Here is a 27540-nt window from a genome sequence, read left to right on the forward strand (position 1 = left end):
CACCGCGGTACACACCGGCGCGCGTCACGGCCACGATTCATCACCCGCCCGCCTCCTCCTCCTCCTCGGCAGCGGCAGCGGCCGCCGCTTTGTAACGAGGCTCCAGCGCCGCCACGCCGCCTTTCATCGGTGGCTCAAAGCCGCCTTCGATGAGCACCACAGAACGACGCAAACGCCTCCGCGTTGGCCCACAGTCGCCGCAGACCGCGCGGCGTTTTCGCAACCCCCCCCCCCACCGACGGCGCTGAGCGAGCGAGCGATCGAGGCCGGGCTGCGTGAGTGTGAATGTCGCCACGTGAGTGTTCCACGTTCGCACCAGTGGCCCATTGTGGCGGTTGGGGGGGGACCGAAGCTGAAATAAAATGTGGGGGGGGGGGGGGGGGAGGGGGTGTACTGCTCGGCCCGCTAACCCCTCGCCCCCTTTCAATGACAAACTCCGAGTGGGATGACCCAGACGAGATGTGGATGGCGGATAGAGCTGTAGCGACGTGAGAAAAATGTGGACAAAGAAAACAAACGATACGTCGATGTGTAATGCGATGAGAGAAGAGAGAGATATAGACGAGACGGAGGGATGACAGGTGAATTGTCGATTCACATTCATTCTCTCGCTACGTTGAATAGCATCTGAACTCGAGCTGATATTTGGGTGCATCTCCGCTTATTCAGCCATGGCTCCTTGCGCCGCTTGGGGGCCCTACACTTTTGCTTCGTTCGCTTGGGGCCTCCCGCCACCAGCGCGTCCCAACGCAAACATCCTCCCCCCTCCCCCCCCCTCACGTCGTTCGTTTTTCCGCCTTCGATGGCCGCGGCGTGTGGCCCGGGCTTCTCCTCCCCGCGTCAGTCGACGGCAACGTCTGTCGGGCCGGCGTCAGACGTCGTCCCGGACGCCCAGGGCCTCGACGGCGTCGCTGGGGCCCTGGCTGACTCCGCCCACGAGCAGCAGGCGCCCGTCCAGGGCGACGCACGAGCAGGAGCAGCGCGGCGTGGGCATGGAGGCGAGCGACTCCCAGCGGCCCCGCTCCGGGTCAAGGCCTTCCACGGACGCCAGCGGGGACGTCTGGTTGCCTGGCGCCGTGCCGAGCCGTGCCGAGCCGAGCCGTACCGAGCCGTGCCGTGCCAGGCCAAGCCGTGCCAAACCGGGCAGGGTACGCGGTGGGGAGAGACGTCGTGGTTAGTTGGGTCACAGAGCGACGACACCGACCGGGTGGCTCGGCCTTTGAGCCGGCTGGCAATCGGAAGGTTCACATCTGTGCGTTGTAGCGTCGTTACCCGCCCACTGCTGGACGTCTGTGAACAAAAGAGCTTTAGAGGCTCGTCGGATTCCTCCAGGAGGAATGCTCTGATTCTAAAATTCTGGTTGGGGGTTCACTCGGCCTCCACCATCACACTCCGGGGTCGATAAAAAATGTACCACGTTGTGGGGACGTCAACAGTTGTTGACCCGTGGGTAGAATCAGCCCCTGTAAATAGGAATAGGACATTTCCATCACTCACGGGGGGCTGTGAACGTGGGATGGGCACCGCTGCAATGCTCATTTGAAGAGGGAATCACGCCGACTCTGAGAGAGATTAACATTCTAATCAATATGTAATTAACCCTCTTTGCTGGGTGTATTAACAAAGCGTCTGTGCGGATAAAGAGGCCCATTGAAAGGCCTTCAGAACTACTTCTATGACATCAACTTCCCGGGGTCGTCCGCTAGCACAGGGCGGGTGCGACTGCTTCTGGGGAGAGAGTTTTTGTTTTTGGAACTCGGATTATTCCGTCCCGTGACACGATGCCACTCGACGACGTAGAGCTGCTGACGATGACGATGATGATGATGATGCGAACCCTAAAGACCGCGTACGATCAGGCCGAGGTCCCTCGCTGACCTGGGTGGCACCTCGCGCCCGCCCTCACCCATCCTGGATCACCGACTCACCGCTGACGCCTCCTGCTGCTGCTGCTGCTGTCAGCGAGACTCGGGACAAGTTCGCACGCAGAGGACATCGCGAGCCAACGCCGCGGGCCTCGACTGTCCAAGCGAATTGACGACGATTGGTCGAATAGATAGATGCGCAGCACCTGCAAGTGCTCGCTCACGCCACTGCTGGCCGTAAGGGCCCCCACTTAACGAGGAGCTCTGGAGGGGGAGCTCTGGAGAGACCCCTCTAGAGACAGCAGTCGTCAGTCAGCCCCCCCCCCCCCCTGGGTTCAAGAGAGAAAAGCTACACCCGGGCATCGGAACGACCGAGGTGTGTGACGCACGTGCGTCGCAAGACGCGCATCGCGAGCGAAGCGCTCCGAGGTGGCCGCGGCGTGAAGGGTGGCGGCTCGATCAGAAACAAATCACGGTCAGTGATGTTCATCATCCCGGAGCGCGATTGACATGTGATGCCATTCTCGACGTGTGAACAGGTGGTGGTGGTGGTGAAGGAGGAGGAGGATGCGGTCTCGACACTTCACGTGGCCTCAAAGTGCACCTGGCCTGGCACAGGCGCCGTGGTGACGTCACCGCCACATAGTGGCGAATGGCGGCTGTGTGTTGGTATTGGACGAGGATGAGGAGGGGAGGGGGGATGAGGAGGGGGAGGATGGGGAGGAGGGGGAGGGGGTGGAGGAGTGGGGGGGGGGAGAAACTCACCGAGTCCGCCGATGGCCAAGACGCGGCCGCCCAGGAACCCGGCGACAAAGTCGGCCCGGCGCTCGCGCATACTCCGGGCTCGCGACGACCTCACCCAGCCACCTGGGCACACAAACACACAACACACACACACAACACACACAGACACACAGACACACACAGACACACAGACACACACAGACACACACAAACACACAGATACACAAACACACAGATACACAAACAGACAGACACACAAACACACAGACACACAAACACACACAAACACACAGATACACAAACACACAGACACACAAACACACACAGACACACAAACACACAGACACACAGACACAGACACAAAGACACACAAACACACAGACACACAGACACACAAACACAAGCAGTTGGAGCAGACAGCATCGCCTGCTGACGGGAGCCGTCGGCTTGACATGGAACTCGGGTCGCTGGGTTCGCAGCGCGGCGGGACAGCCGTTGCAATGCGGTTAGTGAGCGCCTATTAAGGCCAACATCACGCCCCCGTCACCCTTTGTCTCCCCAGTGCTGATGGGTTTCTTTTTACACACCGCGCCGGCTGCTTATTTGAGGCTGTGTCGATCACCTTGATACCGGCAAAAAAGGATCCCATATACAGGTTGAGAGTTTGCTCATCACTGATGTCCATCATGACAAGAACTCAGGTTGTAGTGCGATGCACTAAGCACTATACCACCGCTGCTCACAGTACGCGAACATACACGCACACGCACACGTGTACACAAAGGTGGATGTGCACGCACGGGTGCACGTGCGCAAACGCAGTGACGCAAACGCTTTAGAAATAGTTGACGGCTCCCTCCCTGAACCTAAATTTACCCAAATTCGCCGATGCTTCAAGGTCAAATCCACCCCAAAGATTTAAAACCGCTCGCGCGTGCCCGTGCACCAATCGCCCATTCATCACCGGCTGCATGCAGACACTAATGCACTCCCACACTCACATTGCCGCACACTCTCGCTCGTAGACACACACACGCACGCACACTCGTTTGCTCATAGCCACTCACACACACACTCGCACGTAGACACACGCACACAAACTCGTTCGTAGACACACACACACTCACTCGTAGACACACGCAACTTGCTTGTAGACACACGTACACACACTTTCTTGCAGACACACGCACACACACGCTCACTCGTAGACACACTCACACACTCACTCGTAGACACACGCACACACACACTCACTCGTAGACACACGCACACACACACTCGTAGACACACGCACACACACACTCGTAGACACACGCACGCAAAAAGTCAAAGGACCCTGCACCTTTCACACAAAGACTTTCGGGGGCACGTGCTGTCAGCAGCGCCTTACAACAATGAATTTTTGAATCCACCTATGCGGGGGCTTTTAGTGTCGCCCGCTGGCACGGTGCGCGGTGGGTATTGACGGGGCTTCTCCGATAAATCTCAAGCCACGCGGAGCCAATCGCTCGTTAACGGAGTCGGCAGAACGTGCCGATGCAGCACACGCGGCGGCTGAGCCACTCTCGTCCCCGCACCGCGGCGACTTCGCGCGGACTGCCCCGAGGACGTGAACGCGATGAGGTTTCTGGGTCATTAGCGAGAGTCACTGGGCGACTCCCGTGCCTGCGAGGGGATCATTAATCACTCATTAAATGGCATTGACCAAAGCGTCGCAATGTCGCGGGACGACTGGTGGAGAGAAAGAGAGTCATCAGAGACTTCCCCGGAGAAACCAATCACGAGTCAAAGTCAAAAGATTTCCTAGGCGACGCTGATCTCGCGTTCACAGCCACGAGTCAGCGGTGGCAATTCCACATCCCCATGACGGGTGTGGGTTTAAATACCATTGGGCAACGACTGTTGACTCGTCCACGAAGCGGTACGTATTTTATCGACCCCATACAAAGTGATGGGCCGAGTCCAGCCCCAACTGGGATAATAATGATGATGAACTCAACACATCCATCGCTCAGCATCGGCACCGACTGCTGACGAGGTGCGTGACGAGGATTAAACGAGGCCCCTGGGGATTGGGCCGCAGCGTGCACGCCAACGAACACCCCCCCCCCCCCCCCTCTGTCACTCTCGCTTCACGAAGCCCGAACGACCTCGCACGCTGACGCGCAGCTCCACGCACGGCGGAGCGGGCGTGCGGCCCGGGACCCGTCTCGTCTGCTACTCAACCATCAGCAATGGCACGCACGCGAAGGCCACCCCCCCTCCTCCCCGTGCCCCCGTGTAGCCTGTAGCAGAGTGTTTTGGCAGGTGCTGTTAGCGAGCACAGGTACTGTGGTGCGATGCGTGGCTGAGCCGACCTAGAAGAGGCCCAGGGCCCGTTTAGATCATTGCCGTGAGCGAGGATCAAACTCGGGTCGCAAGGGTTGGTATTGCAGCGCGCTAACCGCTACACCACCGCTCCCCACTCACACACGCACACACACACACGCAAACACACAAATATTCACTCAGGCACTACGCAAACACTCGAGCACCCACACATTTTCGCACACACGCACGCGCGCGCGCGCACAAAATCTCGCCCAGGCACTCACACGCACTCATGCCCGTGCACAGACGCGCTCACACGCACAAAGACACTCGCTGATGCACACACACCACACCACACGCTGACGATCGCACAGAAACACTCATGTGCAGGCGCATCCTCGCATATAAGAGGCTGTCAGAAAGTTTGGAGAACCGTATATATACATTTCACATGCGCTGTGCATTTTTTTTATTACCATAGCGGCCTTTAACGCGAGCGGTGTTAGTCTATTAAATGATAAGCAGATGCCAGAAGCCACAAAATACGCCAAATATTTTCCCGCTTGATGTGATTTTTTTTTACGCGGACCGTTTCATTTTTAAAACTTCCTAACCCAATCCTTACGTGTGTAAAAAAAAGAATATCTTTTTACGATAATAATAATAATGCTTTCCGTGAAGAAAAAAAAATGATATCTTACACTTCGCCGCGAGCCAGAAATTACTGCCGCAAACCCGTTCCATCTTCGGGGGTGAATGTGGCAGCCGTGTCAGCCGTGGCAGCGTGCAAGACGCGGGGCCCCAACGTGTACGCTGGCCTTACGGGGAAGCGACATCGCCGCGCTTAATGTAATTGACTTTTAATTATAAGTTCTTCCCCCCCCCCCTTCCCGTAAGCCCCCCTTAACTGGATTTATGATGAGATTAAGCGGCCGCCGCCTACTGCGTCTCTTAAGCGCCGGTGTTGTCGCTCGCACGCAGTCCTGCTAACGGCGCGCCGTCTCGCTTCACTTAAATTAATCGGAACGCGGGCTCAGGGTCGTTTGTGGCATACATTTGAGTCTCGCAGTGGCACGGCGGGTAAAGGTTGGAGGCGGGGCGTGTGTGGAGACGGTGGCACTCAGGATGCCGCGTGTCACTCTCCTTTATCTCTCGGTAGATTTTTATTCTCTCGGCCCCTGTCGATCCGACGAGGCGTTTTAAGCGAGAGCCACGCGTCCGACGACGCACCCAAGGCTCTCTGCGGGCGGCACGACTGTGCTATCAGGGAACTTTGTCGCGGCCCTGTGGATGAACAGCGCAGCCAGAGTGGCGTGCCGAGAGCAGTGGACTGGGTGCGGTGTGCCGGGTGCGGTGTGCTGGGTGCAGGATGCTGAGTGCAGGGGGCAGGGTGCAGGGTATTGGATGCGGCGTCCTGGGTGCTGGGTAAGCGTGCTGGGTGCGGTGTGCGGCGTGTTAAGGGAATGCTTGCCCCTGCCATAGGAATCTGGGATTTCCACCACTGGCTCAGGTCTGTGAATAGATGAGCCTCACCTCGGAAATATGGTTTGACTTTGACTTATGATTTATTTAACCAGGAAAGCTTCACCGAGTCTCAAGACTGCCTTTCAGGAGGGCCCTGCTACTTTGGGTGTTTCGGTAATTCCATTAGCCATGAGCCAAAGCAGAAATCGGTACCACCTAAGGCAACAAAATTGTAGCAGTGCCGATTTATAAATGTGCCTAATGAGTGAACTACTTGATTAATCTCACTCACTTCACGCGGTTATCGCATAACTCACTATTTACTGGCCTCGTAGAGACAGTGTAACCACACCTGTTCGGCCACCTCACGTGGTACCGACAAGTGAGACATCTGGCCTGGGCTCGCGGCCTACATTTTATTGAGCGAGTGATTCACGATCTCCTTACACGCGAGAGGAGCTCCACTTCACTCATGGCGCACATACACCGCCGCAACGCCGTTCTCCCGACGTCCTCCAACGAGCTGTCAATGCCCATTTGAGCAAGAAATCACTTTGACCATTCTCATTATTATTGCTGTTGTTGCTTTAACCTATTTCATTGTCCCCGCGTTTTTGTTTACACCTCTGGAGGTGGCGACACCCAGAACTCCCCCCAAAGTCAGGTGCGACAACACCCGCGACGATCTTCAATCGGCCAGCGTCGCGCGCTGCGTGCATGGGGGGAGGGTGGATGGGGGGGGGGGCACGGGGGAGGGGGGGGGGTGGATGGGGGGCACCCACCCTGCGTGAAGTCAAAGGTCTCGACGGTGCTCACGAAGGTGGGCCGCGAGTAGTAGTTGTGCAGGCCGGGCTGCTCGAGGCCGCCCAGGCTGTAGAGGGCCCGATCGGCCAGCGCGTGGCCCGCGAAGGCGCGCTTGGTCGGCAGGTCCGGGAAGCGCGCCCACGTTCCCGCCTCGACGTCGTACACCTCGAAGGCCGTCACGGGGTTCTTGCCCTGCCGCCCGCCTGGCACCCCGTGGGGGTGGGTGGGGGAGTTGTGGGTGGGGTTGTAGGGGCATTGACGGGAAGACGGGAGGCGAAGGGAGAACAGAATTCACGTTGGGTGAGTCGGGTCGGGTGGTGCGGAGGTCAAGGGCGCTGAGTTGGCACCCGTGAGAGCCCGAGTTCGGATCCAGGATTCGGCGGCCTGAGCTTGAACCCAGTTCAAAAAGTCTGGGGAGTTGGTGGTGTCGGGCCCGCGCACGAATATGGATAAATTCCAGCTCTTGGGATTAAGAATATTAACACCCTTTAGGTGTCAGATGATACAACACATATATTATTTCAGTTGGAGAGCAGCCTTCTGTATGGACCAGAGGTCACTTAAAGTTATTTCTGAGGTAGCTCTGTAGTGTCTGCTTCCTTGGGTCGTTATCTAATTTTTTACTTGGTGGGTAGTTTTAATTTGAGGAATTGCCCGATTGAAGTTTTTTTTTTAATCCGGCAGTTCCGCTATAGGGCAAATATACGTTGGTTTCATACCGCTTCTTGATTTAGTAAATAAATTTTTCTTTTCTGAGCGCTTCATTTACTTTATCGTCGTTATAAGTAGGCTGTCGCCACGTGTGCGATCTAGCATCTACCATGATTGTACAGCGTCATTGTGAGATGCGATACGCACGGATGACGCTGCACAAAACGTACACTATCATTATTATTACAACCAATGCCTGCACGAGAAAACTGTTGCCTCACTTCATAAAACCGTGTCGCCAGTCTCTCCGGCAGTCCGAGTGGGGGGCGGGCGAGGGTATTGGGGGGGGGGGTGTTAGGGAGGAGTCGATCAGATTTCTGGCAGACGGATGGCGACGCGGCCGCTAATTATACCGATCCAGCCCCCCCCCCGCAACACGTAATTACAGCAGGCCCCCCACAGTACGGGCAGAGAGAGAGAGCGGTCTGTGATGTGTTCACGTGCAACTGACAGGCGCGTAGTCACGGGGTGGGGGGTGGGTGGGGGGAGGTCTGGACACGCCCCAACAACTTTCAAAAATGGCTCAGAGACACCCCCAAGAATTTGGACAACATAAAATTCCTGGCATTTTCCGAGTCCGCGTTATTCTCCCTTCTTCTACGGGGTGACAGAGATGCTGGTTGTGCTGATGACCGAACCTTTACATTACGCAGTAGCGCGCGATCTGTACACTCGGTACTGAGTCCCTCGCAACCAATGCATTATTTAGATTCAATGTCATCATCGTACCGAAGGACTACTCCTAGCCGTGGCAAAGTGGTTGGCGAACCTCACGGAGCCCGCCTGCAATCTGACCAAAAAACAACAACGGAAGCCACTCAGTGGCTTCCTTCCCTGCGTCGAGATCGGATCACTGGAGCGACCTCCTTTCGCTCGCACAGAGATGTCAGCGTTGGCACCGTGCACCTGATCTGAGCAACAACCAGCGGCAACCGTGCGTCTAAGTAGGTCACCCCAACGTGCACAGTGCAGGCACGCGCCATCGATACCGACTCGGCAGGACAGCGATCGCCACGGATGTGAACACGCGTCCCATGGCGCCAGCCACGTCGCGCGGTCGGATCGTGCAGTAAAATTTAAAACATTTCGTTTTTTTACTTTTACCAGGTAAGGCCCACTGAGCTATATCGGTCTTTTTTTCAGAAGCGATCTGGCCGCAAATGGTAGCCCAACCATGTGGATTGTCGTGTGGAAATGTACAGCAGACATTCTCTAAACGCACATTGATTCTAAATGTGGAGGGGAAAAACCGGAGGACCCGGAGAAAAATCCATGCGGCCACGGGGAGAGAGAGAGACACGCAAACTCCAAATATACAGCAGTAGGCGTCAGGGTCGGGATTGAACCCACGACCTCCTGTATACCAGGAGAGGTAGTTAACATCTCCTAGCCACCGCGGAAATGAACCACGCAGCGACCGGTCCTGCGTGCCGAGATTGCCGATAACCGCGTGGTTAAACGCGAGCGGTCGGCCAATTAAATTAGTTCGAGAGAACATTGAAAAGTGACCGGGACAAAGGAAAATTAATTTGCACAATTTTTATATTTTATATTACGATTGCGCCATAAATAATGCTTGCAATGTAATGACCACATTCACACAAACAATCCTTCAACCCGAGATTTTAATTTATAAAGCCTCTGTAAGTGGTCAAATGCAAAAAATTAAGTGGGCGGGGGGGGGACCCCCCAACAACTACGCACAAGTTTCTTTGCAATGAATTCCATTTGGCAAATCGAAAATTGAATCTCGACTTGATAATAATGGTGACTTTTTTTTGGTTCATACAAAAGGAATCCATTACCAGCCGTCGACTCGTTTGCTTTATTTTAAACGAACCCGCACGCTGCACAGCCCAAACCGCCACGCATTTCGCTCTGAGCTCAGGGCCTGCACCGTGGCTGGCGCGAGGCGCGGTGCCTCACAATCAGCCTGTGGGACACACGCCGCTGGCTCCCCACCAGTGTATCGACTCAGGGGATGATGATGATGATGACGACGAAGATGGTAGTGGTGGTGCTGGCGATGGTGATAGGCGGCTTAAATGCAGAAAGTTGGCACAGTAGGGGGTCACAGCTGGTGGTGCATCTGCCATTCATCTCAGTCAGTCAACCCATGGCACCTGCTGGCTCTGTCCCGTGACCTCCTGCCAGCAGCGAGCCTTCAACAATTCACGTCGCCTCGGAGTGCACCTAGCCTGGCACAAGCGCCGTGGTGACATCAACACCACTTCGTGGTGAATGGCGGCTGTTGTTGTTGATGCTAATGCCGACAACAACAAAAACTAATACAGATCACCATGTGACTGTGACAATAATTAGATGATGACAATACAAGTTTGATGATGATAATGAAGATGACAATGTTGTGGCGATTATATGATGACAATGATGAATGTATCATGGTGGTGGTGGTGGATCTAATAATGATAATAACATGTATTATGACAATGATAACAAGAGTTAGATGAACATCACGAACTTATGATGATGATGATGATGATCCTGACGATTATTATATCCGCCGGCTGAACGGAACACGCTTGCAAGTCACACTCTCCGCCACAGCTCCACGGGGCCGGACACCAAGCGTGATTATTGAAACTTTATCCGTCGCATATTTGTTTCCCCGTTTTCTTTTCGCGCGCTGCGAGTAACGCGACGAGGCTGGCGCGCCGCCACCGGGGGTGTGAGTCGCCTTGCCGCCAGGAATCGACCGCCAGCCGTCGCGACAGATTTAGCCGCGCGCTGCCACGGCCGATTTGAAACGGCCTCGCGTGTAATGGTGGCTGACAGTGCTCACAGCAAAAACGGGCCACCACCACCACCGCCACCGCCGCTGCCACCACAACAACAAAAAAAGCCGCAGAAAAACAAACCAGGTTCCAGGAGCGTCGGAGTGCGGCGCTATGGCAAGATGAACATCTCGCAATGCCACAGGGAGGTCCAGAGCTGCGTTGCGTGCACGTTCGCCGTCTTGAGTGGGGTGTTAGCAAAGCGGCGGACGAGCACGGGGGAAGACCGACACGTGACTCAGGACAACTGCTTCGACAAGAGGACGATGCTGGAAGTGTCAGGACAGGTGGTGACCTTTGGCGTGCCCCAGGTCCCTGTCCCCAGTCGCCTATTGCGAAACGTTGGAATACTCATCATCATCAGCAGCAGCAGCCATGATCTATCCGCTGCTGCTCTAAGAAGGCCTCCCCAATCCACAGCCATCGTTCAGGGTGCTGGGAACAGCGGTCTCGCAACGCGGCGAAGACAACGACCCCCCGGTATAGCCTCGACGGACTGTCGGAGCAGCGTAACGGTCCACGTGGCACCTACGATCGAGCCGATGTCTCCATGCACAGCGAGAGGGGCTCGTCCTCTCGGACTCGCTCCGTCCCTTGGCTAACAACTCCGACGTTATTCAGAGCATTTGTCTGCTGCTAGGCATTTACACGTGATGATGATGATGATGATAAGCCACTTCGTTGAGCTATCAGGTCGCTTCTGAAAAATAACTTTACAGCTCAGTGCGCCTTACCTGGTTAAATAAAAAAAAATGTCTAATTAGTCTTCTTGGTTTTTTCGGTAAAGTCACGTAGAAGGGAAGTAATAAAATAATAAAAATAAAACATAATAAAATGAAACAATTCTCACGACGTTTCGGCCACAACGCAAGCAGCCGTCCTCAGGTGAAGAATGAGACAATCCAAGCTAGGAGCTTACATATAAGCTGGGTTGGGGGTGGGAGAAGAGCGCCTTAACAAAAAGAATGTCTAATTAGTTTAATAGGAATTCTTGACCATCGACCGTCACCCCCTCTCGCGACGTTGTCACAGCCAAACCCCCACGTGCATTTCCTCGACAATCAATGCCATGGCTTCAAGCTCCGTGCTCTCTCCTTGATCCACGCGTCATTGTTTCTCTCAATGTGATTCCCAGCACGAATCTCTCCGCTTCGTTGTGGTACTTTCCAGTTGCTGTTCCTGTATGCCTCGTTACCGTGCCTGTTTTCTGACTGCCGTAAATTTGACAAAAAAAATCGCTTCCAAAAACATATGTACGTTGAAAAGCGTTACAGAATCCATACATATGCATGATTTTTATTCCCTGTTATGCATTTACTTTGTTATTATTATACTTAAAATGTGCCGGTGGGATTTTCGGAAGCCACAGAGCACTAATGCCGTGGTGGGATGAGGTGGTTACCGTACGTATCCTTCTCTCGTTCACACCTTGCAATCTCTCTCTCTTGTAAACCAGTTGCGTTTGTCTCGCGGGAATCTCGCTCGCGTGGATTAACTAAAAACGTTGCCTTGAATCACTGATTGATGCGACAGTCGGGGGATTGAGAATGCGGTTGAGGCTCACTGCAGAGGTGTGAACGGGATTATTCGAGACTCGCCGACCACGCGCTAGGAATTAACGCGCTTCGCAGGATAATACAAGGCCTGCGATGTAAAACATTAGAATTTCATTCGTAGGAATGTCATGATGTCCCCCCCCCTCCCCGCAACTCCGATTAGCACGGTTGGCTACGTACGGTGCGAAAGAAGTTCAACATACATACATGAAACCAATGCACATTCATCAGATGGCAGAAGCTCTTCATCATAACAATGCAAAACCAGCCCAGATTTGGCATCCTTTAATTTCGATCGAGTTCGACCCTTGGATGGATGGTTCACGTGGGCAACATTTTTAAAAAGAGCTTCATAGCTCATCGGATTTCTCCATCATAAATACATAGTCTGATTCTGGTTGGGTACAGTGTGGACGAGGTTAGACATCCATAGGACAGGTTGTAACGATTTAACTCGCCACCGATATGAACTAAATAGGCCAAACATCACGATAACTCAAAATAACTCTTGAAAGCGAGTCTTGTGACCCAAAGTGAGTCTTTCTTGGGAGAATAAATCCATCATTGTTATTTAATCACATCGTCATGACGGAACGCTCACTGTGTTTCGCTTTCGAGCAGGGCTGCCCAGACTAGGGGGCGCAAGGACAAAGCATAGCCCTGGGTCTCGCACAAGAGAGGGTCGCAAATCGGGCATGAAGGGGGGCGGGGGGGGGGGCACCTGGAATTTGGCCTCCGAGAACCTCTCTCGGCGGCCCTGCTCCCGAGAAGAGACCGGGGCGTGCGTGCTTATGTCACGATCCGGTGCTTATGCCGTTTGAAAGAGGCTGTGTCGCTGTTGTTGTTGTTGTTGTTCTTTTCTTGCCGTTTAGTTTTTCTTTACTTCGAATACATTTTGTATTTTTTTTGCACGAAATTCAAACGGAGGAGGAGGAGGAGCATGATCACATTTGTGGATGAGGCACAGCCACCCGGGGGAAGGGAGTGGGGGGGGGGCGGCGTTGGCGTCGGGAGCCATCTGCTCACGTGCCGAGACTACTGCCGCCGCTGCCGTCCCAGCAGATCGGGCTGTGGGCGGTAATCGTCGCACTGCCCGGGCGCGCGGACGCCGACTCCCGCCCAACGCTGGCACGGCCGCCCGATTGCCTGCCGATGGTTGAGTTCGTTCGTTTATTTTTTGTGTCGCGGAGCCCCCAATAAGGGCAGCGGCTGGTGTCGCCGTGCCCCCTTCCCGCATGCGTCCGGCACGGCACGGCCGGGCACGGCGTGAAGCAAATCGATCGTGCGATGATTTCCGCCAACCACGCAGCGGGCACTGTGAAGGTAAAGCCACTGGATTTTCTTGGGAGGCTCAACCGGGACACGTAGTTGTGAGCTGAGAAAGTCTCCCCCCCCCCCCCCGTGTCTCTCTCTCTCAGCTCCGCCTACTTTAACATGGTCACGCCCATTCAATCACTAGCGCCGCACACGGTGAGTGGATTCGCTCTTTCGGATGTTGTCCTCGCCCACTGCTCAGTCGCCGCTGACTCGGCTGCCAACCCCACCCACCGCTCAGGGAGACCCGCCCACTACTCAAGGCCCTTTGCCCCATATCGCTAATCCAGTCAATTGTGTGCTTTCTCTCCAACTTTTATTCCAAGTAAAATGCACACGATAGTGTTATTTTTGGGAAGGAATTCCAAGGATTTTTTTGTTTTACTCTGGGCATTACTGCTGTACGGGAAACGCGCACTCACACGCTCAGCATAACTGAAAAAAACGCCAACGAGAGCCTAATCCTAATTAGTCCACTAACCTTCACCGTGACCAGCAGTGGCTTGGCGTGCTTGGCGAGGGGCCTTGGCAAGAGGGGTTAAATTGCGACCCCAGCCGAATTCACCCCCTCCTCCTCCTCGTGTGCCCGGGCGCCTCTCCGCCTCGCGAGGCACTCGCCCATTTGCACCGTCTACAATCCGCCCGATGGCCACGCCACTGCTAAGCACACACGCCAATCAGCGCAGAGACATCACCCTAATTTGCATTTCTTTACGGCGCCAAGGTGGCGAGATGTTAACTACCTCGCCTGGTATACAGGAGATCGTGGGTACGATCCCGACCCTGACAATGCCTGCTGCATATTTGGAGTTTGCGTGTCTCTCTCTCATCATCACGGTGGCTAGGAGATGTTAACTACCTCGCCTGGTATACAGGAGATCGTGGGTATGATCCCGACCCTGACAATGCCTGCTGCTGTATATTTGGAGTTTGCGGTGTGTGTCTCTCTTCTACGGGTCCTCCGGGTTTTCCCTCCACATTTATAATAAACATGCGTTCAGAGTATTTGGCTGCTAGACATTATCCACGTGATAAGCCACTTCGTTGAGCTATCATTTGTGATAGCCAGGTCGCTTCTGAAAAAGAGCTACATATCTGTAGTGGGGTTACCTGTTAAAATAAATAAATACATAGTTGTTTATATCACCAATGATATCCCACGGAATCCAATCAGCGCCTAGCCCGAGCAATATTCCTATCACTAACATCTACTCCACATCTTGGCTTTTCACCCAAGACGCCATCTACTTACACCCCCCCCTTTCCATTTTGCCTTTTCATAATTTGTAGTTTTCTGCCGCTTGTGATGCAGGGTCCTTGCGTTACGGCGTTGTGGTCGCGTGGATTTTTCTCTCCGGGCCTTCTGGTTTTCTCACCACATTTCCAAACGCGCGTTTTTAGTATTTGGCTGCTCTACATTTCCACGTGATAAGCCACTTCGTTGAGCTGTCATTTGTGGGCAGGTCGCTTCTGAAAAAGAGCTACAGAGCTCAATGGGCCTTACCTGGTAAAGTAAATAATATATATACATGTGAAGCCTTATTCACGAAAATATGAACACCAAAGACGCGTTACTATGGTAAAACATAGATGGATCTATCGATAATCCTTAGCAGGTACGAGCTCATTGAGACAATGCTTATCTCATGTCCTTGCTTTGGATTGTGTGCTTTGCGGCCATCAACACACATTTAATTGTCCTTGCTGTTCTAGAATACACTTTAAGGCGATGCACAGTATATTCGGCAGTGCGGCAATATCCAATGTTGTACTGTACGATGCTCGAGCAGCTATGCTCCCCGCGTTCACCAACTGCTCCCCACCTTCCCTGACCAACGTGGTGAAGTATGGTGAAACACGCCCGCGACCCGCACGGCGTCGGGAGAGGCCCTCATTCAGCGTCGGATTGACACATTCGGCTGTGCTTGAAATTGTCGGGGGAAATATCCCCACAATGCCCTGGCGAGATTCACACTGCGAGGTTAGCAAGTGCCAACCTCCTTCTCTAAAAAGCACCCCACCCACCAAAACTGTCCGTCCACACGCAATCAAGACGAGACGCAGATCCCCCGTATAGCCTTCACAGGCTTTTGGGACAAGTACAGTGAGCGAGCACCAATGAAAGGCCAGCACCACGCCCGGCCGCCTTTGTCTCCCTAGTGGCGATGTGTTACACAGAGCACCAGATACAGTACTCGTTTGAGGCTGAGTCGACCTCGAGGAGGCCCAGGACCGGTTTAGATAATCGTCACTGGCGTTGGTCGTGAGCGGAAATTGAACTCTAGTCGCCGGGTTCGTAGCGCAGGGCACGAAACCGCTACACTCATGCTCCACACACACACACACGTGCAAAGACACACACACACACACGTGCAAACACACACACACACACACGTGCAAACACACACACACACGTGCAAACACACACACACACGTGCAAACACACACACACACGTACAAACACACACACACACGTGCAAACACACACACACGTGCAAACACACACACACACACACGTGCAAACACACACACACACACGTGCAAACACACACACACGTGCAAACACACACACACACACACACACGTGCAAACACACACACACACACGTGCAAACACACACACACACACACGTGCAAACACACACACACGTGCAAACACACACACACACACGTGCAAACACACACACACACGTGCAAACACACACACACACGTGCAAACACACACACACACACGTGCAAACACACACACACACACACGTGCAAACACACACACACACACACGTGCAAACACACACACACACACGTGCAAACACACACACACGTGCAAACACACACACACACACGTGCAAACACACACACACACACGTGCAAACACACACACACACACGTGCAAACACACACACACGTGCAAACACACACACACACACGTGCAAACACACACACACACACACACACGTGCAAACACACACACACGTGCAAACACACACACACACACGTGCAAACACACACACACACGTGCAAAAACACACACACACGTGCAAACACACACACATACGTGCAAACACACACACACACACACGTGCAAACACACACACACGTGCAAACACACACACACACACGTGCAAACACACACACACACGTGCAAAAACACACACACACGTGCAAACACACACACACGTGCAAACACACACACACACACACGTGCAAACACACACACACACGTGCAAACACACACACACGTGCAAACACACACACACACACGTGCAAACACACACACACACACACACGTGCAAACACACACACACGTGCACACACACACACACGTGCAAACACACACACACACACGTGCAAACACACACACACGTGCAAACACACACGTGCAAACACACACACACACACACACGTGCAAACACACACACACACGTGCAAACACACACACACACACCCGCACACGTTTCCTATGCTCGGAAGCGATATTTAATTTATTCCCAAATTAAATCTCTGCAACAGTCCAAGTCCATAATTTTATCACCACCGTTGTGGCGCGCGCCGCTGTCTGAAGGAGGCTTTTAATGAAATCTCGGGCGCTCTCCCCCAGCCGCTGCAGCCCTGGGATTGGGCTCGTTCACGATAATGACCATTGCCTCCTCAATGCTTCCACTTGACCCGCGTGGCGGTCAGCAGGGCGGGGGAGTGAACACACGCTCGCCACAGCCTCGCAGATTAGCTGGACACGCGCCTGGGCCGTACCCAAAGCGGGCGCAGTTATCCACTCCTCGAAATCACTCTGCAAACGCGAGCAATCGTAGTTCGTGATGCGTGCGCGTACGTTGAACTTCTTTCGCACCGCACGTAGCCAGCCCGTGCTAATCGGAGGTATTGGGGGAGAAAAATATATGATAATAATTTGTTTGACCATACTTCACTACGCCGCTGGGTCAAAGACATACGTGAAGAAGAGCTTGATAGCTCATCGGATTCCTCAAGGATAAGTAAATAGTCTGACTCTGAGATCGGGGAAGGCGGGGGTAGGGGCCCACCACCGGTTTCGACATCGCAAGCCACTGCTGTTAGCCGTGCCGTGGAATCGACCTCGGTTCGATATGATCTGTTTTCGTAGCTCCGTGAACTCACCACCGCACCGCCGCTCCATCCCCCAAAGCCTCATTAGTCATGAAATGGGCCATCTGGAAGCTCACGGACGACGCTCGTAAACTCATCATTCTGCGCGCTGCTCAGGGCCGTGAGCGCTGGCGTCGGAATTATTTATCCTGAAACGAAACGAGACGGTGGCGCGCGACAGTGAAGTCGATTTCTTTGTTGTTTTCCCCGTCCTTCGACACGTGCAGCATTCAAAGTTATCGTTGTTTTGTCCAGCCCCCCCCCTCCCCCCACGATCACATGTCTTCCGAGTGGAACAGTCGCGTGATTGTCAACATCGTCTCGCACAGAAAGCTCCTCTGGCGCCTGGCTTAATAGTTCTTATCTCGTCTGCCGCGATGTCGTTGACCCGCGCACACAGAAGCCACGAAGACAAAGATCCCCTGCATAGCCTCGACAGACTTCACGTGGCAAGTGCAGGCCAGACCACGCCCGACTGCCTTTGTCTCCCCAGTGGCGATGTTTACACACCGGGTGCACATTTGAGGTTGAGTCGATCCAGGGAAGGACCAGGACCGGTTCAGATAATCGTCACTGACGTTGACAAAGATCCCCCGCGTAGCCTTAACAGAATGTTTGGGCAAGTGCTGTGAACGAGCAGCGCCTATGCCATTTACCATATTTGTCTCAAAAATGTAAATAGAATGGCAACAAAATATATCGGTGTCCAAGGTAAAAACGAATTGCCAAGACAATTGAATGTCATTTTATTTACCCAAGAGAGAACTCGAGGATAAGAGGATGAATCTAATTTACCAGAGTTTTACCTGGGTCCCCAAAGTGACAAAAGCCAAAATAACCCACGTAGAATGCAAACTAAAAACATACTCTGATAATATATGCATTGTCCTTGAGACTGATTGGTCCACACCAGAGACAGCTTTCTTTTGAGCCTCGTTTCAAATGGTGTTCGACCAGAGGACACCGTTTGAAACGAGGCTCAAAAGAAAGCTGCCTTTGGTGTGGACCAATCAGCTTCGAGGACAATGCATATATTATCAGAGTATGTTTTTGTTGCATTCTGACCACACGCATTGTGGTTAATTCAGACGTGATTCCTTGTAAAAAGGTTTCAGTTTGGTGTTTTAACATCTGTTTTGTTGCCAGAAAAAAGGGGAAAACCCTATTATCATACCACGTAGAGTCCAGCAATGGTGCCAATGGAAATCAGAGCAAAAATGCGCGTGTCACATGAAAAATGGAAAATATTGCACGTGCCTAAATCGATGTTAGATTTTACATAATCTGCAGTGTAAATCGACTAACACTGATTACTTTTACACTGATCATAGCACATCCGCTACTGGGATGACGGTCTACGCCAAACGGTTACCATCTCTCACGGTTACATCGCGCACACAACACACAGACGTAAGGGTGGCTTTTGTACCAATGTGTAAGCAGACGATGTCAAGCACAACCGCGAGTAAAGAATGTATCAACGAACGTTGACAGCTGAATCACCGAGATACAATCCGCACAATGCCTCACGTGGCACCGCTAGCCACTGCGATGGCACCACGGCCGTGTATGCGTGCATGCAGAACTTCTTTCGCCCCGTACGTAGGCCCACCGTAGCGCACGCGTCGAACCTAAGTGCCATCTCTGCCTCGATTCTCTCGACATTTTTGAGAGACCTCGATCGGACGCCATCGCATTGCTCTTTTCTGGGGGCAGATCAAACTAGACGACGAATGCTCTGCAGGTTGCCTCGGCGCGCTCGTTGCTGTGTAGCGCTGTTAAGCGGCGTCCCATGAAAGATGTCTTACAACAAAATAAATAAATAAAAATTCGTTCTCGCCTCTGGATATCTCGTGAAGCGAGAGGTGAAATTGGCCCCGAAGCGAAATGAAACCACGGGCCGCGCAAATACGGCCGCCACCGCGAGCACTCGTTCATAATTCAGACGGTGGCGTAAATAAATAAATATAAACAAAAAATCCGGGTACAGGTGCAGCCCCTGCAATTTCTGGGCTCATGACACCGCTGGCGGAAAGGCCTCCGCTACTCGAGGGGGCTCCAGCGGATAATTTCGCCCGACTGCTTCCACGCCTGGTGAGACGTCTTTAAAGCGGTGGGAGTAACCTGCGGTTTTATTTGTTTTGCATTCGCCGATTTGGCGAGAAGCAGGGAACTCTTGTGAAAACGAGACTCACCCTGGCCTGTTGAGTTCTCGCCGGATTGAAACGAACAACAACAACAAAACTGTCGACTTAAAACTCGAACCCGCATTCTACCCCTCCACAAGGGACCTGCCAACCCATCACTTGTGGGTGGGCAGACGTGGGGGGGGGGGGTGGATTTAAGAAACTGGTCCCAATGTGTCAACTTCCTTGCCAAGGGATCGATTCGAACCAGCGACCTCTGGATTTCACGTCCATCGGATTACATCGCGTCAGCATCACCGCGAACGTTTTACAGCTCGCGCTTGGGAAATATCCCATTGTTTTTTAAAATAGCTCTAAATGTTCAATTTGCCCTCCGATCGATGTAATTCTTTCGCCAGAATATTATTTAAATCAGAAAGAATACTAAAAAAAAACTCACAAAACGTATCGTCTTGGAATTTTAATCCGTGAAAAAGGGCAGATTAATTTGAGTACAGGAGAGGATCTTGAGCAGAGTATGAAAATGACAGCTGACTCTTAGTTTCCGTTTCAGAACAACGCGTACTCTACCTCGTTAAAATCTAAAAATTCTGGACTTTGGCTCGATGGACGCGTGCGCATGCCAGTCTCGGAGTTTCCCTTTGAAACGTGCCACGCGCGGACGCAGTCGCTGTGACTCGGGGCCCGCGGGCCCGAGTCTCATTAGTGGTTCTCGGACGCCCACTGGGACGCGTTTGGTGCCGATCGTTAGCTTACGCGAAAGATGAATGGACGGCAATGACCGCGGCGCCTCTGTGCAGTGTGGCAGTCTTCGTGCTCCTCGACTCCTCGTGCGTGTGCATTCGTGCCGAGTACGTACGGGAACTCCTGTGTGCTCGTTGGTACTCGTCTACCGTGTGCCCATCGGTGTCTCGGGTTTGTCAAGGATCGAGGAGTCAGTCCAAGAGATTGGTTAAGGAATTAAGAAGTCGGGAAAGGAGCAGAGGTCACCGATGCTGCTGCTGTTGCAGCAGCATTAAAACGAGTGGAATTGGGCCAGGGCACGTCACGAAAAACAGCTGATGAAGAGTCGAGGGACGAAACGAAACTCCGTGCGAGTGGAGGCCGAGGGAGCAAGGGAAGAGTGAAGCAGCAGGGGGAGACAGCGGAAGGTGACACGGCAGTAGAAGCAGCAGCAGCAGAAGCAGAAGCAGCAGAAGCAGCAGCAGCAGAAGCAGCAGCAGAAGCAGCAGAAGCAGCAGAAGCAGCAGCAGAAGCAGCAGAAGCAGCAGAAGCGAGACGACATCGCAGAGTCCGCAGGCCACTACTTGACTGGCGAGTGGTGGGAGGACGTGTGGCCCGCAGTGGGAAGGTGCAGGTTGTCGACAACATCAACTACAACCCAGGACTCCTTTGAAAAGGAGGCCCATGGCCTCAATCGTTGCTCACGTGGTTGAAGTGAAGGGGACATCCCGACCACCTACATGTGGTACCACGTTCACTAATTTTGTCCACAATTCATATATGCAATGTGCGTGAGAGTGAGTGTGTGTGTGTGGATGTGGGGAGCGGTGGTGTAGTGGTTAGCGCGCTGCGCTATGAACTCGGCGATTCCTGCTCACGGCCAACACCAGTGACGATTATCTGAACCGCTCGTGGGCTTCCCCTAGGTCGATTCAGCCTCAAATGAGCACCTGGTGCAGCGTGTAAACATCGCCACTGGGGAGTCAAAGGCCCACCCCCTCGTGTGCCGTGCCGGCTTTAATAGGTACTTGCTAACAGCACTTGCCCCAGTGTAGTCTGTTAAAGGCTATACTGGGGAGGGGGATCTTTGTCTTTGTGCATGCACGCGCGTTAATGCCGCATTATGCATGCGGGTACACGGGCACGTGTCACAGTGGATACCCCACCGTGCTACAGTTTCTGTGGCTGCTTTCCCCCCGCCCCCCTCAATTAAAATAAAAAGCCTCTGCAGCGATTAATTGGCCACCGTTGGAAGTGACGGCCTGCCAACGATTGGTGTGGCCACAATAAAACACGAAGACTCCCGCACAGCCTCGACAGTCTGTTGGTTGCAAGTGCTGTTAGCGAGCACCTGCGAAGGCCGGCAACGGTCACACGAGGGGTTGGGTGGTCAGCCTGGCCGCCTTTGTATCCCTAGTGACGATGCTTAAACACTGCAGCAGGTACCCATACTCTTTGGTTCTTTCGGTAAAGTCACGTAGATGAAAAAAATTATAAAATGAAAATAACTAAATAAAATTTTAAATTAATGTAGTTATTTTCATTTTATTATTAATTACATTTAATTTCGTTATTTTAATTTTGTAATTTTTTTTAATCTACGTGACTTTACCGAAAGAACCAAAGAGTATGGGTCCTTGCAGTCACGAAAATTTCAAATCTAGCAGGTACCCATTTGAATCGACCACCAAAACGCGACATTCTAGAAAATTGCTGGATTGCAAATTAAACCGCGATCTGCACGAAACCAGTCAGTCACACGGGTAAGCACGCGGACCATCCCAGCGTCTCGGCGCGACCACGGCACCTGGGGCACCCGCTACCGTTGTGGCAAACACACAAAGGGAGAGGTCACCTTGTGGTTGTGCATGATGATGCGTGGGCCACGTGACATTGTGCGCGCGCGTGTGGGAGGGGCGGCGCCGTAGTTGTTCCTGCGCTGCCTGAACCACGCAGCCACCTGGTCAACATCCCCAGCCATTGCGAACATCAATGGTGATATCTGCACTTATTCTGGGTCCTCCCCTAGGTTGACTCGGCCTGCAATAAGCAGCTGATGCCTCCATTGAACATCTGCCCTGGGGTGTTGTTCGCCCCTCCACCTCACTGTACGCTGTTCCGGCTTTGATACGTTCTGGCTAACGGCACTTGGCTCCAACACTCTGTTTAGCTACACGGGGTATCTTTGTCTTTGTGAAGTGGGGACTTGTTTCCTTAGTGGCAAGAAATGGGTAGTGTCAGAATTCTGCGCCAAACTAAATGCAAGGAAGGCAAAGGTTTCCCGTTGTCGCCCTATGAATGGTTGGGGCAAGTGCTGGTTCAAAATGTCCCACTCGTGTGCCGTGCCGTCCTTAATCGGGGCTTGCTTGCAACATTTGCTCTCACAAACTAAACACACACGGCGGTTATTCATGCAACAGATATTCCTGGGTAGTGCCAGATCCGAGGAATTCACGGCCAAACCGGTCACTCTAATAGGACAACTGACAAGGCACACGCGGGAATCTAAACGACGGGATGAATGGAAATGCACGAATAATATGTAAATGCACGAATAATATCAACACGGCTTTAAAACAATTGTACTTTGCTCCGGTCACAGAGCCCTTGATGTAGACAGACTTGTTCAACGTGAACAGATCTGTGAAGTTCAGAGGCGCTTGTGTGAACGCTGCCAAAGGAAACCCACGGAGATGTAAATCTGGACCTTTGATCTGAACACATCTGCTCAAGTCTGAACAGATCTGTGGAGATCAAAGCCACGAATGCCACTGAGGCCGGATGAACCTCGCCCAGCTGTAAATCGAGAGTCCTTTTATCGGAACAGACTTCCTTCTGTTCAGATTTCCTTCTGTTCTGATGAGACATGTTCAGACACGGGCTCACATTTCACCCACCACGAGTACATAAATGAGGGCTTCTGATCTGAACACATCTGTGCAAAATGGAACGGTTCTGTTGAGATCAGCGAACTTTCGTGCGACCTCCGACCCATGAGGTCTCAGCTTCTCTGTCTTTGCTCCCGTGACTGAAACCACCTCGCTCAGCCGTCCGTGCTGCTGACGCTCTGCTCCTGTTGTTGGAGTCCACGCTCAGGGCCTCCCTCTGGTCTTCTGCTTAGGACTGTCACCTGTCAGTGAAGTTTCTTAAATATATATTTTAAACGTATCTCTCTTTTTGGTGGCTCGTCGTGATGTTCCACTCTTTGTTTATAGCGTCTTCAGATGCATCTTCATTTTAATTTAAGTGCTGATGGTGAACGGTGTGGGGGGGGGGGGGGTAATAGGCCCCGGATGGGGGGAACAGAATAAATCCAGATCAGAGTTGGTAAACGACAACCGGTAACCAATCCCAGTGGATTTCAGGAATGATCGCACTCATTGCAACTTGCATCACTGTCTCGGCTGCAGCGCTGGGAGATGGGAGTCGAACCGGCGAACTCTGAACGGCGAGTCCCGTGTGCACACCATTCAACCACCGTGGCAGCTCCCTTAGATATAATCAGTTAAAACAAGCTAAACACGTTATCTCTATTGTTCTAGACATTTCTAAATGTTCGGGAATCTGGTAGAAAAAATTGCAGTTTTTTTGTTCTTGTGGTTAACGGTAATCTATTTCAGATCTCTCTTGCCACTGATGTTCGCTGTGGCTGGCAATTGAACTCGGGTCACCGGTGTTCACGGCGCAGCGCGCTAATCACTGCACCGCCGCCGTGTGGCTGTGGAGTTTGTGACCAACGGTGGCGCATTCGTCCGCGTGTTGAAGAGGCGCACGGTTCGAACGCGGCGGCCGCCCTGATCAATACTGCGGTGTGCGCATTAACCACACAGACACTCCGCGCCATCTGATTTACAGTGGACGTTCAAGAACCCATGACGTCACTCACAGGGGTAGTCCACTGTAGTAATAATATTTGTGCCGATCCTGCTGCTTCTGCTTCTACTGGTGCTGCTGATGATGCTACCGATGCTGCTGCTGATGATGATGACGCTACTGCTGCTACTACTGCTGCTGCTAATGATGACGATGGTGACGCTGCTGGTGATGATGGTAATTATGACGACGCTACTGCGCCGCTGATGATGTTGACTCTGGTGCTGCTGCTGATGATGATGACGCTACTGCTGCTACTACTGCTGCTGCTAATGATGACGATGGTGACGCTGCTGGTGATGATGGTAATTATGACGACGCTACTGCGCCGCTGATGATGTTGACTCTACTGGTGCTGCTGCTGATGATGATGACGCTACTGCTGCTACTACTGCTGCTGCTGATGACGATGGCGACGCTGCTGGTGATGATGGTAATTATGACGACGCTACTGCGCCGCTGATGATGTTGACTCTACTGGTGCTGCTGCTGATGATGATGACGCTACTGCTGCTACTACTGCTGCTGCTGATGACGATGGCGATGCTGCTGGTGATGATGGTAATTATGACGACGCTACTGCGCCGCTGATGATGTTGACTCTACTGGTGCTGCTGATGATGACGACGACGATGACGACGACGACGCGGCAGAATTGGGAACTCACCCAGCACGTAGATCTTGCCCCCGCGCACGAAGGCCGTGGCGGCGTAGCGCGGCGTGGGCATGGGCGCCAGGGCGCGCCACGCGTCCCGCACGGCCTCGTACTCCCACAGCGTGGCCAGGGGGGTCGTGTCCGCGCCCATGCCGCCCGCCACGAACACGCGGCAGTCTGCACGCGACACGCACACAAAGACAAAGATCCCCCGTGTAGCCTTCACAGACTGTCGGGGCAAGTGCTGTTAGCGAGCACCGCTAAAGGCCGGCACGGCACACGATGGGATGAGTGGCCAACACCACGCCCGACCGCATTTGTCTTCCTAGTGGCGATGTTTACACATCACACCAGGTACTCATTTGAGGCTGAGTCGACCTAGGGGATGCCCAGGACCTGTTCAGATATACGCCACCGTTGTTGGCCGTGAGCGGGGATTGAACTCGGGTCGATGGGTTTCGGGGGCGCAGTGTACTGACCGCTCCAGAAGTCCGCCCACGCGCACGCACACAGACACACAGAAGCACGCACACAGACGCACACAGACACACAGAAGCACGAACACAGACACACAGACGCACACAGACACACAGACGCGCACAGACACACATACACACGCGCACAGACGCACGCGCATAGACGCACAGACGCACGCGCACAGACAAACAGACGCACGCACACAGACACACAGACGCACACACACAGACACACAGAAGCACGCACACAGACACACAGACGCGCACAGACACACAGACACACGCGCACAGACGCACGCGCATAGACGCACAGACGCACGCGCACAGACAAACAAACGCACGCACACAGACACACAGACGCACGCACACAGACACACAGACGCACACAGACACACAGACGCACACAGACGCACGCGTGCTCAGACACCCACGCAGGGAAGCGCGCCCACACGGCTCGCGTGCACGCGGCTGATCACTCGACGGGCTCCCACCGACGCCGCGCTCGACACCCCCCCCCCCCCCCCCCAAGGCGAGCGCCGCCACATGTTGACGACGCTGGCCAATGGAGACATCGGCGCGGGGTCGCCGAGATTGTGAACGTGGCCAGACGAGTTTGAACATCGCTCGTCAAGAGGAGGCCTGCTGGATGGGTGGCCTGGGAGATTAAGAGCGCCGAGTCGGTACCGCTGAGAACATGGGTTCGAATCCAGGCTTCGGCCGCCCGCAATTGACACCGGAGAAAATCCACGCGACCGCGGGGTGGGGGAGGGGAGAACATACAAACTCAAAATATACAGCAGCAGGCGTCAGGGTCTGCATCGAACCCACGACCTCCTGTGTCCCAGGCGAGGCAGTTAACATCTCGCCACCGCAGAGCCCCCAAATCTGCGCGCCGTTCACGTTGCCTGGGATCGCGATACGCCTGCACGGGGGGGGGGGAGGGTGGAGGGGTTGTGCACACGGCACGAAGCGCCAGGAGACGCCGGTACTCGCCACGTGGAGTCGGGGAAAAGCTAAAAAAATCCCGCCGTTGCCACGGAAACTCGATCAACATGGGGGCATTTAAATGGATGCATGTATGCATGATGGACTTCTTTCGCACCGTACGTAGCCCATCGCGCTACTCGAAGTTTCCGCCACAACGCCGTCACATTGCGTGAGTTTCATTGCCTTCTCGAGAGGGCAATGTGGCAATGTATTTCTTCTTCTTCAAATAATAATGAGAATTTGTATTGTTTGAATGCGGGGTCATTTAGACATTTCTGGTATATGAGAGGGGATGTACTGGCTTAAAAAGTTAATAAAAAATAAAAAAAATACCCGCGCTGAAGAAAACCACCCCTATGCCATGCATCCTGCGTCACCAATCACTAACATTATAAACATGCCGGTAGCGGTTTCAATTTAAAGACTAAATATATGTTACCACTGCGGCGCACTTTGCGCCCGTGTTGTTTGATTATGAAACGCGAGCAAATGTCAACGTGGCCCAGGAATGCAAAGTGGCCGCCTTCTTTCTGCGGCGACAGCGGCGGGGACAGCGGCGTGCGTCAAAGAGGCTCGTTGATTCCGCTGGAAGCCTCTCTCCGTGTTTGCTAAGTAAACTCCTGCGACAAGCGCACACGCCATACGCCGATTATTATTGTTAATATTATGATTATTATTGTTAATATTATGATTATTATTGTTAATATTATGATTATTATTGCCATAACTTACAACCCTTTGTCAAACCGCTGCAGGTCCCACGCCCCACTGGTCATCGCGAGTCGTTTGGCCATACTTCGCCACGCTGGTCTGCGCGGCTTCTTGAAAGCGTCGGGTGTGGAATTGCCAGCAACTGTTCAAATATCACTCGCCACTTTGTGAGCCGTGGCCAGGGATTGAACTCAGGTTGCTGAGGTTCATAGAGCAGCACTCATTGTTTCATGTTCCTCCTCCCCTCCTCTGCCCACCTCTCCCCACCCAAATTCAAAATGTAT

At 53.2% G+C, this 27540-nt stretch overlaps 1 protein-coding gene across 2 annotated transcripts in view; it reads right to left on the reverse strand.

Moving 5' to 3' along the window:
- Positions 1-377: 377 nt before the first annotated feature.
- The window catches only part of LOC144934848 (kelch domain-containing protein 8A-like), a 43424-nt gene continuing 16261 nt past the window's right edge, over positions 378-27540 (reverse strand). Inside the window, exons 2-5 of one of the 2 annotated variants that reach the window (XM_078861059.1) lie at positions 25095-25259; positions 7166-7390; positions 2631-2732; positions 378-1068 (exon numbers count right to left, since the gene is read on the reverse strand). In XM_078861059.1, the coding sequence (XP_078717185.1) occupies positions 872-1068; positions 2631-2732; positions 7166-7390; positions 25095-25259 (689 nt within the window). In that variant the 3' untranslated portion in view covers positions 378-871. The remainder of the gene's footprint in view (positions 1069-2630; positions 2733-7165; positions 7391-25094; positions 25260-27540) is intronic. The other variant, XM_078861060.1, reaches the window with a different exon arrangement.

Source organism: Lampetra fluviatilis, chromosome 11, assembly GCF_964198595.1.
Source record: "Lampetra fluviatilis chromosome 11, kcLamFluv1.1, whole genome shotgun sequence".
NCBI lineage: Eukaryota > Metazoa > Chordata > Hyperoartia > Petromyzontiformes > Petromyzontidae > Lampetra > Lampetra fluviatilis.